General features: G+C 36.5%; 1 protein-coding gene across 7 annotated transcripts in view; it reads left to right on the top strand.

Moving 5' to 3' along the window:
* The window catches only part of QTMAN (queuosine-tRNA mannosyltransferase), a 363,467-nt gene that overhangs the window by 77,199 nt on the left and 268,794 nt on the right, over positions 1-17,474 (top strand). For 5 of the 7 annotated variants that reach the window (XM_074335850.2, XM_074335842.2, XM_074335871.2 and 2 more), the window contains one exon: positions 8,228-8,317. The exons of the other annotated variants lie outside the window; for them this stretch is intronic. In XM_074335850.2, coding sequence (XP_074191951.1) covers positions 8,286-8,317 — 32 coding nt within the window. In that variant the 5' untranslated portion in view covers positions 8,228-8,285. The remainder of the gene's footprint in view (positions 1-8,227; positions 8,318-17,474) is intronic. 7 annotated transcript variants of the gene reach the window in all.

Raw genomic sequence — 17,474 nt, 5'->3', positions numbered from 1 at the left:
TCATATACGATTGCATTTTAGTAAAATATGGTAGTGTATGTGAATTGGATATATTGGGGCCATAGAAATTTATTGCTCCAAGTACTTAGTGTCTTTGATACCATTGTTTTTGTTTTAACACTATATGTGCCCTAGATACTACGTTGTATAAAAGAGTGTTTCACCAGGTTACCTTTCAAGTGGTTTTTAACTCTGGGATTCAGTTATTTGATTACATTTGTATAAGTTATTGATAAATAGCCTCACAAAAGACACATTGCCGATTCTTAAATACGTTTAGTTTGAAAAATGCTGTAATTTCTATTAGCGCAAATTGAGTTCACATTCTGAGAAAAAAGAAGCCTAGCACCGCATCATTTCAGCATAGTCTGGTGGATGTATTATGTATTCTTGTGACATTGGTTCTTAGAGGCACACGGGCATCAGGGAGTTGGCAGGGTCTAGTAGACTGAAGACGACATCGTGCAGCACTGGGGTTGCCATTGACAGAGATGGCAACTCGAGGTGCTAGTGAATCCAGTCAGCCCATTGTGCCTGACGTATGTATTCCTTCATTAATACACAGGCAGAATCATCCCGAGGCTTTCTGAGCACGGTTATTCATCTGTCCTTCAGTGAAAAATGAAATGAATGATGTGAATGTTAAAAAGCTGACCTCTGGATTTCTTGTTAGCCTGCTTTTCTTTGCTGTGAGAAAGTCTTCACTGGGGATGGGCTGGGGACGCTCCACTTGGGAGCAGACAGGTGTGATGCTGGCGTAAACAATGGACTCACAGGTTCTGTGTGGAGCACTGTGGCTAGCTTATACCTCACTGACTTTTCAGAAATGTCATAGAAGTCATTTCTAAGAATTGCGCTGTCTATACTGGCCTTCTGAATTCCTAATAACCTCATGTAAATGTGGCATAAAACATTTGGCAGTCTGCTGCTTACACAAATGCTCGTGTGCCCTGGGTCAGTACCTCACTTACCTTTTTATCCTCGGTACCTAACTCAATGTGATCAGGCAGTGTTGGCTGGGTTAATGAATGATTGCAAATGCCGTGGAATGCATGTGAATTGCCCATGGAAGCACTATAGTAAAGAGTGGATCGTAACACTTGTAGTAATAGAAAGGACTTTTTCTCCTGCTTTTCTTTCCCCCAGTATAACCCTAGGTTGATTTTTTTTCTTTTTTTCTATAATAAGTACCTATGGTTTGATTTGAAGTTTACTATCAGTGCCATCAAAAATATTCTGTGAAATAAAACATGTTCTATTCTTATGGTAGTAAAGTTAAATTCTTACTCTAAGATACAATCTGGACCCATTTCGCTTACTTAGCTGTGTTTTCTCCTGTTCCCTAACCCCTTTTCCCCCTCTGTGCAGGACAGGCTTTTCACCCTGTTCCAGGATAAGCCACACTTCCTCCTGGCATCCTGCCTTGGTCTCAGCTCTAATCCCATGAACTCTTGAGTTACTTCTGTTTTTGACTCACCAGTTTAGAAATAAATCATATGTGTCCCTGTGTTTTGAAAAATGTGTGTTTCCATCTAGCTTGTAACTTTACTGCTCTGATTTTTAAAGTTTAAAAGTTTTAATTTTTTTTCTGCTATGGGCTGAATGCCAGGTACTTTGTAGTCACTCAGTAAATATTGTACATGCTAGTTCATCTCTAGCTTTTTAGTAGGCAAATAAGCTTTCTTGTAAAGAAAATGAGAAAGACAAGACAGGTAGGAGGGAAGGAAGGAGGAAAGGAAAGAAGGGTAGACCAGGAAAGCCTGTTTTGTGGACTAGGGAAAGGGCATTCATTTTGGAATTTATAAAAGTCAAGTTTAAATTCTGATTTTGCTTACTCACCTTTTAATCTTGGATGAGTTCAATAATCTTTGGATGTAAATGATATTGATATCTACCTGGTAAGCTTGTTGTAAGATTATATGTGTGAAGTGCTTATTAGCATACTCTCTGGAAATGTTCGGTTGGTGCAAAAGTAATTACGGCTTAAAGGGTTAAAAATAATTTTAAAAACCACAATTATTTTTGCACCAACTTAATAAATGTTTAACAAATGTTAGCTAACTCTGTTATTTTGCATGTAAGGGAAGTGAGGTTTAGAGAGCCGACCAAAGGTCACATCGCCAGTAAATTGTGGAGGGAGGATTGAAACTCAGGTTGTTTTAGTTTTCACTTGAAAGTAGTGTTTTTCAATTGCTTCTTGGCCTTTTGGCTAATACCAAGTGTAAGCAGTGTTTTCCAAACATCACTGTATATCAGAATCCTCTGAAGGACTCCTCAAAATACAGATCGCTAGAACTCCTCCCAGAGTTTCGGATTCAGTAGGTCTGGGATGGGGTGAAAATTTGCATTTCTAAGAAGTTCCTGGCCGCTGGTGGTGGTGGTGGTGCTGGTGGTGCTGCTGGTCCGGGGAACACACTTCGAGAGCCAGTGCTCTGTATCAGTATTTCTCAACCCCAGCTGGACATCAGAAATCACCTCGGGAAGCTTCTAAAATTTGCTGAGGAAACTAGAATCTTTGGTTGTGGGACCTGAGTGTCAGCCACTTTCTTTTAAAGCACTCCAGGTGACTCTAACGTGCAGCTGGACAGGAAACACTGCTCTGCCCAAAGCTAGACTCTGTAGTTTTCCATTCTAACTGGGTACCAAGTGAAGTGCTGGTCCTGAGTGCCCTGGGTCCTCAGTGGAGCAAGGCCCCAGGGGGGTGTGGTTTTTGCCGTGATGTTTTAAAACTTGCTCTGGTCTGGAATTCTTTTATTATTTTAACTGTTCTAATTATTTGTGTTATTGTCAGCATTTCTTCATTCCTTTTCAAGTCATGTGTCGAATACCTTCAATCTCCAGGGTAGATTTTTATGTTAATATTTGGCAGAAGCAACCATGTAGCAATAGGTGAAGTAGAAAGTAGATAAAGAAATGCATCTAATTTTTTTAAAGCAATCATTTTAGCAACTTACTGTACTTTTGGAGTTCTGATTGCGAGTTTTTTCTTTTTTTGTGAGATGCTTTTGGAAACCTTGTTTTTGTCTTAGGGCACCAATTATTGGTTAGAACAGATAATGATAGCTGTGCACCCAGGAGTACATAAGTGAAAATTCAGTAGATTAATTTGTAAAAAGAATCATTTCTTCTGTTATGTGATTCAATTGATAAATATATACAAACCGAGGCATGAAATCATTTTCTGGATAAGAGTGGGCCAAATACCACATAATTTCATTAACCTTTAAGCAATGAAATTATAAATCCCTATGCAAATGATTAAGGTTATCATTGCCTATCACCCCCTTTTGATACCTACAGACTGTTAATTCTTCTCTGTCCTGCTGAGTCTTATTAAAACTTCTGACTGATGTACTTTTATTAAAAGGTTTAGAATTTACCAATTTAAAACACTTGCTTCACACCATCACCTCTAATTTAACTAGGCCATTAAACACAGTATTTTGCAAAAGGAAAAAGTCAATAGCTGTTTCTTAAAAAAAAACAAAAAAAAACAATAAATTGAAATGAATTTTAAACTCTGCTTAGAGGTGAGCAACTGTTATATACTACTAGGTCTTTTGATAGTTGATTTGTTCCTTTAGTATGCAAATTTCAGGTTTACAAAGATCTACTGCTTTTATTTAAGAAATATGCCTGGAGGCTAGATTGGTAAGCTTTAGGGAGATATCTGGTTTGGTGTGAAATAGTTGTTAAAGGATCACATGAATTGGGTCCCAGAAGATGAAGAGATGAAGAGTAGAGCTGAGACGGATTGAGAAAAACTGATTATATTTCATTCCATTTGGCTAAAAATACCACTAAATTAAAAATGAAGACAACGAATGATGGCAATACAAAGAAAATTAATGTGAATAAGTCATTTGTGTGTGTGTGTGTGTGTATGTGTGTGTGTGTGTGTAGAATTTGTGAAAAGTTCTGACTTGGGAGAAGTTTAAAGAAAAGGGCTTACTGTGTCCCTGACCAAAGAAACTTGGGTTATCATTCTGGAGGGCCAGCCTCTTGAGAACTGTACAGCTTTGGAAGGGAAGACTCTTCCAAGGAAGATGGAATGGATCAGTGTCCTGGCCAGTGAGCAGCATCCCTTCTGGTCAGTGAGATGACACATATCATAGAATATCCTCACATTCAAAAGAAAAAGACTCAAGGTTGCTATCTTAGGTTGGAGATGATAGGTAATCTGGTTTGCAAGTATTAAGAAAATAATGTAATAGGAAGACATCTAGCTTTGGGGAAGCTTTATGTCACTGATCTTTTGGAATCTCTGACTTTCAAACAGATGTTTCTTTCCTTAAATAAGTTAAACAACTTATTTAAGAAATGTTGAACTCCATTTCTATATTGATAGCTGGTAGAATCCTCTTTCCTTTTTTTTTTTTTTTTTTTAAGTGCTTCTGTCTGTCTTTTTGCATGTTTTTAAACACTCAGACTCTTAGGGATAGAGTAGTCAAACAGCATTATCTATTATAGCAATTGAAATGGCCTCTGTGTATGCCTGTTTGTTGTGTATCTGGTGGTGGACAGTTTGGAATGGAAGGCAGGGGTGATGATGGATGTGTGGAAGCTGGAATGATAGCATCTTTTATTGAGGCTGGAAAACCCAAACTCTTTTACCACCAAGGATCCCCTCTATGCAGGTACGTGTGTATGAATAAATACATTTCCACACCTTTTCCTGTTCAGCATCATTTTATTTTTACTTTTGAATTTTAAGATTTTCATTTTAAAAACTTGAATATTTACTACGTACACTTCAATCACATGTGGTTCCTTGTTAAATATTAAGGGTTAGAAGTCCGTGGTATCCTCAGCCAGTTTTTTAAAAGATTCAGAAATGCAGTTCAGTTCCTTGTTCTCGGGCTGCTCTTCTAAAGGCAGAGCATGTATCAGAAAATCATAACTCAGTCTACGTGTGTGTGTTTTGATGTCTGGTGATGATGAGGGTGTGCTACTTTGTCTTCCTCAATGGCTCTCCCAGTCTCATCTCTGAAATGAAGAGGTGTGACTCGACGCCCCTGTGGTCCTTTCCCAACCTCAGTTCTCTGAGATCCTGACTAACTTTGAGAGTTGGAGTGAATATCACTGTGACGTACTCGATAGATGGAGGCCATTCTCCCACGTCTCGGGCACATCATCGTGTTGATTTCTTTCACATCGTGTATCAGAAACTGAAATGATACTGCTGATATACACATCTCCTTGCATCCTTCCTCCCCTCCCCCCAAATTAAGCCCCAGCAGGGCAGACTTGGTCTTGTTCACAGCTGAATTCCCAGCACGAGTTGCAGTGCCTGGTAGATGCTCAGGTGGTGAATTTTTTTTGGAGAGAATGTAGTACAAGATCATTATTTCAAACAGGCCATCTTGAAGGATCCCCACCCCCCTCCCACACACACTTGATTGGTGTCTTCTCAGTCTTTCTCTTTCTCTTAACTTCTTTTTTTTGGTGACTCTCCAACTCAGGCTTCTCTCTGCGGCTATGAATGCTTTCCTGTCTTATTCATAGTTGGTGCCTGGAAGGTTCTTTGACCTGGTTTCCTTCTGATATAGGTTATTCTGAGTCTGTGGTTACTGCTTAAAATAATTCTTTAAAAAGATGTGTTGGGGTAATCCTGTGATTTTGTGCTGTGTAAGTTGTTTGGGAGCCATCTTTCTTTTTGCTTTGCTGGCTCCTCCTTTCTGCTTGTCATCAAGGATCGTTTTTGGATGAGTTACTATGTGAGTTTTGACTCTGTCAGTTCAATATACTTAAGGATTCTGACTTTCATATATACAGAACAGGAAAGTCACCATATCATATTGGGTATATGGCAACATCTTATTCTCTTTATTGTGGATGGCAAAAAATTTAGGGCTGTGGAAGTTTAAGTAACAGTTTAAAGCTGATGTAATGCTCTCCCCGAAAGTAGTGTTCTTAAGGTATTTACGCCAGGTATACAAATGTCTTTGTACCTCCACTGTTTGCCTGGGGTGAAAACCCCAAACCTGGACTGATGACCCATAGGCATTCCAACCTGCCTCTGAGATTTTAAACTATCCTCAGCAAAGGTTCTTGACAGTTTTTGGGATTATGGACCTTTTTGCAAATCTGACAAACTACTAAAGACCTTCTCTACAGAGGGATCCATTTACATACTCCCACAAATTTTACATGTATCCTTTCAGCGTATATAGACTCCTGAAGGCCGTCCATGTACCGTGATTAAGGACCTCTAATCTGAATTATTATTGTTATTATTTTTTGAGTTAAAATCTATTTTGGAACTCCTTGGAAATACTGAAAAAAGCTCTTATTAGTTAAGACTCAGAACATTTCTATTTTTGGAAGTTCTTCTTCTATCTTGGAATATCCAAGAATCAGACCACTAAATCATTCGGGTAAACTCTTGTCTAGGTCAAGATTCAGAATTCAGGTTGAGTTCATTTTGAAGATAACATCTTATGCCCTTTGTGATCTCGCAGGTGCCTCTGCATTAGCCAGATTGGACATGTGTAAAGAGAGACATCAGTATTTCTGGATCATCCAATAAGCAAATGGTACTTCATTTTGAATTCTCCATCTATTTAGTCCTCTGGCAGTATGTTGTTGTTTCCTATCATCTACCCTTTACTGCAGTATGAGTTAGTCTGATCAGAAGTATTTCTAAAGAGAAGGAAGCAGCCTTTCTCAAGTTTTGCCAGATTACTTCCTCTGCTGCTTAAAGTCAGATTTCTTTATTTTCGTTTTATCTCATTATTATTTCATATATTCACACTTCCATTGTAGAGAAAAATTCCCTGCTCTTCTTTTTATGTATATACTTTGGAGAGTTGTGGACAGCTCTCATATTGTTCCTTGGTTGTCAGCCAAATTATACACATTTCATGCCTTTAATCTTTCTTTGTAATTTAGTCAGCTTGGCTGTTTTTTTCTAGATTTTCCCCCATTTCATCTGCATCATTAATAAACAGAAAAAAGACTTATCGGCTAGCTTCTTCTACACCTTTCATTCTTTTTGCTTCCTGTTTTTGCCTCATGTTCCTTGTTGAACTAAAGCCAGCCAGACATCATTCTCTGGACCACTTTGGCAACACATGAATGCTTTGCCACAACTATCAGTGTCCATTTGGTAATAGCATCAGCAGTATATCCTAGAGGAAAGAAAGGAAATGTAAAAGAACAATGAGGAGCAAAATAATACATTCTTTGAGTATATGGCAGACTTACCCTTGCCACCCAGAGTAAATCGTTGTTTCTGAAACCTTTACCACAGGTTTTGTCGTCCCAAAGTATTGTGCAGGGGCACTAATTTGCATAGGAAGAGAAGCATGTCTATTGTTTGAAGTTTGGCCACTGTTCTCAGTTGGTTTCTTCCTCAAATTCTCCCTCCCCCATCGCCTTTCCCAACACTGATCGTGACTTGCTATCAGAATCTGTGGCCATGAACAAAACTGGGCAGGAGATCATTTTGTCAGAAATCAGATAGGCTCAGGTGGTAAATACTCCATGCCTCCACGTGGGACATCTGCGGCAGGTGCTTTAGTTCTTGCTATTTCTGTAACAGCCGTTTGTCTTCTTTTAACAGTTGATTCAGTGGAGAGGTTCTGGAGGAAGGGACTAGTAGACCTTTAGTGTTTTTCATCAACACTGTATCAGTTTCACAACTTTCCCTTCCTGTGATTGACAGGGAGAAACATACTGCTTCTAGATGATGCTGAGCTTAGTGTAAAATTTGCCAGCATGGGATCTGGGCTTGTCACAGTTCATTCTTTCTTTTCATTTGGTTTGTAGAAAATGGACCTCTTCCTCTACTTATCTTGTGCGTTACAGAGAAAGAGGTCATACCTCGAGGAGCTAATAGCTTATGGGTATTTTGTTCACCAGATTCAGGTGGTATATTTAGTTGAAGCTTGGCTTTCTCATTTGTGTTAGCTTTGCTTCTAGTACACACTTGGCTTTCTCATTTGTGTTAGCTTTGCTTCTAGTACAGAATTGAATAGAAGAGGCGGTTTTCCTGTTTGTGTCTGTGGCAACTTTGTAGATGATTTGTGGTTTATCCTTTAAACATTTTTGATCATTTATCACCTCTTTCCCTGTAAAGGCATAAAATATTCAGATTCTAATGTCATAATCTTTTAATCAGATTAACTCTGGAGAAATCAAGGTCAGAATAGCAGCAGACACAGTTGCTTTTAAATAGTGACCTAAAAATTATAATACTTATATCACTTCCTTTTCTTTTTGCCAGGTTTTATGGCCTTCCTTTATATTATCAGATTTTAAAAAAGATTATGTGATGGTGAATCATGTATTTCTTGGTCTCTGGTCTCTTAAACAGGTACGTATATGACTTTTAAGTCTGATTTTTTAAAATGTTAATCTCTCACATCGCTTTTAAACTGTCAACAATATTGTACTCACGCAATTTCTTTAGGCAATTGATCCATTCTTCAGCATAACTTTTGTTTTGTGGGTCTTTTCAAGACCTGTCAAAGAAAACAAAATGCTAACCTGAATTTAAAGGGGCAAAATAATCCCCTCCCACCCCGTACTATATTATTCTTTGTTCTCTATGTGTATCAAAGTGACAATCCCACAGTACTAGCACACGCACACACACACAACAACCCCCCACCCCCGCAAACAGCCTGGCACTGTTCTAGGCTGGCAGCCAAAATGTTTTGTGTAGCTTGGTTCTGGCGGTGGTTTTCATAAGGCAGAGGGTCTACCCTCTCAGCATCACCAGAGGATGTCATCAGCCTTAGTCTTTCCTACTTGGGTCATTTCTTTTCCCTTATCTTCCTCTATCTTCACAAAGACCACTGTGATGAAAAAAAATTTTTTTTCTTAAATGGAAACATCATTCTTCTCACAACTTCCCCATTTAGTGGATGGCATTGTTACTTACAGAAGCTTGTTGATGCGTTTGCCTTTTCCAGCTCTCTTAGAGATCTCCTTCACAGTTGCATTTTTGCCACAATTTTCAGAAAACCCTTCCGAATATTACTAACTTTGGTCAAGTTGACATAATATTTTTGATTGGTTGAAATCTTGTCTTGCTTCACAGCTTATTATTTGAACAAACTCCCAAGTCATAGTTGCTTGTATTGTATGGATTTTTATGTCAAGATAACTCTGTTTTTATTTTTCAATTATAGTTGACATTCAGTATTATTTAAGGTATCTCTTTTTGAGACCAGAAAGTCTGCCATTGTTTTTCATTTTTGTCTAAAACTCAGGATCAGTTCATATCTTTCACAAATTGAATACTCATTTTTAGAATGTCTCATAAGTGTTGTTGGATAACCAGATGAACTTTCATTAAATATAAGGATGTGCATTTAAAAATTGTCACTCCAATAAATTTTAATTAAAAATTTTTTTTTCTTTGAAATCAAAATGCAAGATAAAACATAGACGTGATTTTAGCTTCCCAGTGCTCTCTAAATTTTAGGTGGTGACCTACTATTACAAGGGGTGTGGAAATGTAGCATTATGATTTTTAACCAGTGATTTGAGCAGGAGACTAGATATTCACTATGAGTAAGCATTCTATGAAATTTCGTAGAATGTTCCTCAAAATGTAAATGTTTTCTGTTGTATTAAGCAAAAACAAATGATTTACTTTCAAGTGATCTATTTTGAAAATTAATGTTTTGCAATCAAGATAGGAATAGTTTAAATAGGCAGGGTATGTTTTCTTAGAAAGAGATTGATATTATTTTGACTGCTTTTCATTTTAAAAAGTTGTCAATGATTTTTTGGCAATAAGAAATTACTCGGGGAGGAAGAACTCATATATTTCTGTAACAGTGTAACAAATGTGACTGGAAAGAAAGTAAACAGTGGTTCGTGTTAGAATTATTAATGTAAAACATTTTTATATGCCATATATACTGGGAAATACAAATCTATGTAGTACATTAAGATAAATTTGTACAATCTAACAGTTGTTTAATTTTTACAGATTTATTTTTAATTTAGAACATACTTTAAAATCATGAAAAGGATTTGTAGAACAGGTATGTCAGAAGTATGCATTAAATAAACTCACCTGTTATTTTCCCTCATTCTCAAGACAGGTTCAGCAACATATTGGCTCATTACTTTAACAAAACAAACAAATACTCAAATTGCTTTGTATATTATGCACATGTAATAAATGCTATGATTCTCTATATCCCCAATGCTGTTTTTTCACTTGTATTTAAGTGGCTTTTTCTGTAGAGCAGCTGAAATGAATCTGGGTGGGATGCCTGTTAAGTTATATCCATTAAATCTTTAGGTCAACATTTTAAGCTTTAGAATTATGACATTTTTGAGAAGGAATGCCAGTGAAACAGTTTTTTTTCCTGTTGGTCCAGTTAAGCGCATAACTGTGTGTCTTGAATCCTTTGTGCCAAAGTCTGATAATATTAGAATTGGTGGTTTTAGATAATACAGATAAAAAATTCTTTCATTCTGTATGTTCACATATGTCAAATAATGTTTATGGTATGTCAAATACTATTCATTGACTTTAAACACATTTTTTCCAGTGGTATAATTTTATTGGCAATTTAGCCCTTTATCTTCTCTGTGGTAGGAATATATAATATTTTTGATTGGTAGGAATCTTGACATAATATTTTTCAGTGACTTTGGAATTGCAGCATGAATAGTCATATTTATTTGTTTATTCAAACTATACACAGAGGCATAGTAGAAATATATTTCAGACCTGTAGTGTTTGAGCAGTTCTTTTGCTAAGTGTTGTTGAGTTTTTCATTTTTGTATGTAATAAATTCTACAATTTTAATTCAGAACACATATCAAAGCTATGGTATTGTTACAATTTGATATTATATGCTTTGTAGGAATTATGATATAGTAACTTAATCATTATATTTGTAGAAACATGGAAAAATAAATGTATTAAGAGATGCCAGCCAAGTTCGATTAATACTAAATTTATTATTTTAATTAGGGTTGTATTTTATTATATTAAATACCATGTTTATAGTTATAACTAGTATTTTGTTTCATTTGAATATCAGTACAGATTTTAAACATAACTCCTGGGTAGGTGATTTGAATATCATGTTTGTTATCAAATATTAGAAACATATAACAAATAGTGATTTTTTTTTAAGTTTATGTGTTCAAACATATTAATAATCTTCTCTCACGCATACTTTAGTGTTAAAATTCAATAGAGAGTATTGCCTGAAAGAGTATGTGTTAATGTAGTTGTTTAATTCCCCCCAATTTATGATACATTTTAATTTCCCTTGCCTGACATCTTATATTATCATGCTGTAGAATACTTTCACAAGTATTTCATATGTTTTCTGTGACATCTCACACTGCTCACTTTTTATCCATAGTACCATATGAGTTCCCCCTTTTCAGGTTTACGCTGCATATTTTAAGCTGCTGATAGTGAAAGTTGATTGCAAGGTAAAGTGACATTTTAGCTTTTTGAGCTAGTCTCATTTTTAGCAACAGAGCAAGATTTTTTTCCCCCTTGTCCTAAATCTTCTCAAATTTCCCATTAAAACAATCTTACTGACACCAAACAAAGAAATTCAGTGATTTGGCTGCAGCAGCAGTTGAAATGCATGAAAAAGGGGCTACTACAATACCATTTTATTAATGAATGATCTACATTGGTTCCAGCTGTGTCCATGTGATTAGGCCTTCACCAGGCAACAATGGCTATTTCCCTATTGCTTTTATTTGATTTCCAAGAATGTGTCATCTGTTACATCAGCTCCTGCCAATATGCCCCTTGTAAAAGTGTTTTTTTTTATCCTTCCAAATTTCTGAAGCATAAGTTGAATACCCACACACATCCCTGCCGAAATATTGTTTCTAATGAATAGTGGCCTGGTGTTGCATACCAAAATTTCAGAATATGAATTAAAGTAAATGTTCGTTAAGTTTATCAGTAAATTTTCAGAAGTATCGTTGCCGGTAATGCTAAAAGATAGATGATTTTCACTTTTACGTTTTCATCTTAATATTTTATTACAGTGGTATAATGTGTGATAGAGGTGGACGAGCTTGCAGATTGAAATGGGGCTAGTCCAGATTGCTCCCTTCCTGGGCCATATGGTATAGTTCTAAAAGCCTTTGGTACGCTGTCTGTTCAGTTTATTGTAAACTCAATTTTTAGTGCACCTAAAAAGATAACCAAATAAAAATGGGCCTGGGAAAAAGGACTTCATGTCATGTAAGGGCCCTCGATGTATTTATTTTAAAGGAGATAACTGCAGGTGCAATTGAAGTTGAGATGATATGAACAAAGGAGACTTGTCATTCTCGGAATATTCTTTTGGAGTTCACATGGCTTGTCATAGATTGTCTTTGAATGCTGGTTTTAAAATGAAGGCATTTACATTATCTTAAATTTTACTTGTTATCCTTATTTATCTTGCAGTCTCATGAAGAATAGAATGCAGCTTTATCTAGTTTACAGAGGAATCCTCTACCTATGAATAATGCTAAAGAATATATAAATACCAGGTTTTATAAATATATAGGATTTTTTTGTTGTTGACTGAAGTTAGGGCTAGAACTTTCAATAATTTCACCCTTTTAGACCCTACCAATACTCAGAGATTGTTGAAAATTTTCTAATTCTATTTCCTTTCCCCACCCCAATCTGTGATGGTGCCATAATTCTATTTTAGGAAAATAAGATAAGCGATGGCTTATTTCATATGCTAAGAGTCTTTAAAAGTGGAAAATGAGAGTGATTTCTCGTGACTCTGATTCCCCTTCTTTCTAAAGTAAGCCACTGTTTGAAAGAGCATTAAACATTACCCATTGCTTTTTGGCACAAGAGATTTGAAGCTGAAATTCTACCAAATGAAAAAAGAAAAAACAAAAAGAGAAGAGCCTGTAAAGGACACATTTCTTTACTCTATCATTACCCTGAACCACTGAAAGGGTAACTGAGAGGAACTCAAATGTTATTGGAATGTGTAATTTTCCTCTGAATGGCCACAATGAAATACATTTGAACAAAAAAGGCAGAAAAAGTGTATGTGTTATATGGAGTTGATGGTGATTGAAATTAATGAATCTTTTCAGCCCTGTACAATAGAAACTATCCCAAGAATAGTACACATTTAAAACATGTCCAACAGAAACTTCTATAGAGATACATTGTTATTTTAAGGAGATTACTACAGATAGATGGGATATTATAATGTAATAATGCTAGTGGTAAATTGGATACAAAATATGTGTTGGATATATATTTTTCAATTTTGAAAATTTTTCATAAACAGATTTCAAGTTGGGGGCAGTGTTTCCTATTTAAAAGGTACTGTTATCTTGTGGCCTTTCATTTATCCTAAAGCTCATTTATCATAAAGTACTTACAAAATTGAAAAACATAGTTTATACTTTCAAATAAGCTAGGTTCCTCCTTCCTTCTCTCTTGCCATTCTTTTTTCCTTACCCCTTTCTTCCTAATTTTCGGCTATTTATTTGCATGTATATATTATATATATGAATTATCTATACCATACTATAAAAATATTATTATAGTTTTTCGGGGTTGAGGTTTCAGTTAGGAAAAGAAATAAGAATCATGTAATGACCATGAGGTCGGACAATTAAGTTCGCAAACTCATCCTAGATAAAGTGCTACATACCTTATTGCTGAATATCACTATGGTCACCTTCGAAGTACTCCCCTTGGGAAGCTATGCACTGATGTCAGCACCTAGTCCACCCTTCAAAGCAATTTTGGAACTCTTTCTGGAACAGCCATCAGAGCTGTTGTTGTATTACCCTGGATGTCCTGAATGTCATCAAAATATCTTCCTTTCAATATTTCCTTTATCTTCAGGTAAAGAAAGAAGTCACTGGGGCCAGATCAGGTGAGTAGGGAGGGTGTTCCAATGCAGTTATTTGTTTACTGGCTAAAAACTCCCTCACAGACAGTGCATTGTGAGCTGGTGCATTGTCGTGATACAAGAGCCATGAATTGTTGGCGAAAAGTTCAGGTCGTCTAACTTTTTCACACAGCCTTTCAACACTTCCAAATAGTAAACTTGGTTAACTGTTTGTCCAGTTGGTACAAATTCATAATGAATAATCCCTCTGATATAAAAAAAAAGGTTAGCAACATCATTGCAACAAGTTTGCAAACTTAATTGTCAGACCTTGTATGCAACAAATGCATTTCCACAGAGAAATTGGAGTATGTTTATTAAAGTAATCTAGATTACTAAAAATTATAGGATAGTTGTGGACATGCAAATTCAAAAGAGTTTTTATTTCTTGTGGCTAGAAAGGATAAGATCATACTCTAAATCAATGAAGGTGGTGCCATTGATTGTGTAACCCAAATATCTCCTCTTTTTTATAGCTTTCTTTTACTGGTAAAAAATGTCTCTGATTCCAAATAGTAGAAAATCTTACCATGACTTAAATGAGTAGGATTTTATTTGTCTCCTGTCATAAGAACTCTAGAGGCAGTTAGTTTACAGGTATCAAGGAGCCAGTAACATCTTCCTTTTCCACCATCCTTAGTGTATAACTTTTGCTTCTTATTTTACAGATGACTTTTATACCTAAAGAAAGTGTGTTTACTTTGAAGCAGGAAGAAATGTGAAGGGAGCTCAGAAACCTTCCCTTCATGGGGAGCTTTGTCTTGTTCTTTAGAAAGGGGTGCCCGTTCGTCATGCGAACTTTCACCTACATCTCACTGGCCAAAAGTGTACCATATAATTTTTTCTAGAATGGGATAGAAATTAGCTTTCCAGCCTCTACTGAATATTAGCTATCCGGCCTCTATTTTGGAGGAAGGCAGGGAGAAGGAGAGCAGAGATGAGTGAGCCATCCCAAGATTCTGGACAGACTTCCCCACTTCTTTTGCATAGTTAGTTGCTTGGACCATTGAACTTTCTGGGTACTTGGTTTACATAGTAACTTGCTGTCAGTTCTCTTTTGACATCCAATACATGTGTTTTGGTGTTGTAATGTTATGTTTCTATGTCGGAGGACAGAAACTGTAATTATGTCAGCTTGGTGTCTTTACACTTAGCAAAATGCCTAGATGTAAAATCTCAGTAAACACTTGTTGAATGAATGAATGGATGAATGAATAGTAAGAAATATACTTGTTAATATTACTGGCATAAGTCATTTGTACAGTAAGATTTTTAAGTTGTGAGGTGTTGTGGACTACATATATAGACTTGTTTGATATTGCTAAGGGGGCATCAATGTAAAGGTGTCCATGCTGCTTTGAGTGGAAAATATTCAATAGCAAGGGTTATAGGAAAATCCTCAAAATAGCTTACTACTAGTGCTTTTGTGGAGCATGTATTCCGTGAGTAAATACAATATGTAATTTCTTTTTAACTCTATCCATAGACTATTGTTTAAACAAGGATACTGTAGTACCCACATATTAAGATCTCAATTTTTGAAAAAGTGAGGAATTTGGATTTATTCATAAGGCAAACAGGTTGTTTGATAATTTATATTATTGACGTTGATTTACAAGAAGGAACTATTAGATCCATGAAAGCTTCATGGCTAGGAGCATACTAAATCAGATTTTGTCCTAGATGGCATTTTAGATATATCAGTTCTTTTAATTCTTAGAGTGAAAGGTTCATATTTTTTTCCATACATATGCAAATGGTTATGTACAATAGAAAAACATGTCCAAAAGAAACACTAAGAATTCAGCTTCACATCTGCTTGCTTTGCCTTAAACTGTCTTAGAAGAAAGCAGGCTACTTCTTCTTTCAAACTCTGCAGAAGAGATGACTCAGAGTATACCTTGGTAGTGTGAATCAGTGCCTCACAACTCCTCCAATGTCTAACCTAAATTCCTTTTGTTGTATATCCATTTGGTTTCTGTTATTTTAACCTTAGAGGACACAGCAACTACTATCCACTATCTCCCATACCACATCTCGTATATAGCAGCACTAGTTTAATAAATTAGCCCCTTTTCATTCATGATGGCAGAGTTGTTGGTACCTTAATTACTAAAACAACCTGTGCATGGACAGAGCTCATCTCAGAGTAGGGAATGTATTCAAGTATCTGGAACTCAAATTTTCTATATGAGCAGTTTATAATCACTGAAAATAAAGGAAGCCCTTTTAACATTCAGAAGCAGTCGTGGGAGAGAGTTCCTACGTAATCACAATTTGGCAAGATAGTTTCCTAGATTTTGACCCGTAATTGGGTATCAATAGTCTCTTTTGGCCCTTAAGCTGCTCTTTTGGTCGCACTTTAGAAAGTAATAATTTCTAGACCAACACTTTGCACTTAAAAATATTGCACATGTAAGTTCAGCCCTTTCTCACTGTTTTCACCCTTATATTCTTAGCAATCAGGATAGTATTTGGCCTACAGCAGGCACTTAATAAATATTTGTTAAATGAATTGTTTTAATATTCCTTGGTAATGCTTGCTGTTATAGACAGCTTTATGCTTTGCCTTTCCCCATTCCTCTAATTTTATTTTATGCTACCCAGTAAGCACTCATAGTTTACTTTCTGTTGTCTTTGGCTTCTCTTTACTGATAGCTGCAGTGAGTTAGAACTTATTGGAATAGGTCAATGCAGTAGTAATGCCTGGACAATTCACTTTTTGATGCTGCTGTAATTTTCAGTCCAGGAATACTTCTTTTCCCCCCTTTCCTTCTAAGGTGAGGACTTACTATAGCTGATTGATGAAAATTCAGACTACATCAATTGAATGGCTGTTGTGTGCAAGGTACTTTGCAGGCTGTCCATAGATGTAAACATGAATTGTACACAAACTGTGCTGCCAAGGAATTGAACTCTGGTTGGGAAGATACACATATGTGCTATGTAGCTATAGTATACATGGGATTGTGGTCTCTGCTCTAACTGGGATAGAAGCCAAGTTTGGTGGTACTACAGAGGAAGGAGTAATACCTTCTGAATGGCAGACTTTGAGTGAGCAATTGACTTAAGCCTTCATGAGTGAGATAAAATTTGAATGGAATTTTGAACTATATATATGTAGGAATTTGGCAGGTGGATGAGGGGAAAGGGGTCCAGGAAGAAGAACCGGCACTAGCATTACTCGGAGTTGGGGCTGTGTATGGACCGTTTGAAAAAATGGTGAATAGTCTGTTGTGTGGAGTAATGATGTGTCTGTGATAGTGATAGGAATTGAGGCAAAAAAGCAACTTGGAACAAAACTGTAGGGAGTCTTGTTTCTTGTTAAGTAATTCTCTCTCCTGAAGAAATAACCATAGGCTTCTGAGTAGAGGACTGATGCTAAGATATATGTAAGTTTCAGAGGAAGAATGGAAGACATGAAATGCAGTCGAGGTTCAACATGATGAGGAGGAAGGCTGAGGCTGTCGGGCTTGAAAGGAGAGCCTAATGCCAGTGTCTGGGGTGGGCCAGCCAGAAGGCCTGTGGGTTGTTGATCTGTTCAGGGTTGTGCATAAGCATCGTGGCTCCCAGTAGAGGGCGTGTTCCAATTTGGAGTCTTCTTTC

The sequence above is a fragment of the Rhinolophus sinicus genome, chromosome 17 (assembly GCF_057876585.1).
Source record: "Rhinolophus sinicus isolate RSI-liver-muscle chromosome 17, RSI-T2T, whole genome shotgun sequence".
In the NCBI taxonomy this organism is placed as follows: domain Eukaryota; kingdom Metazoa; phylum Chordata; class Mammalia; order Chiroptera; family Rhinolophidae; genus Rhinolophus; species Rhinolophus sinicus.
This window is presented reverse-complemented; position numbering and strand designations above follow the sequence as displayed.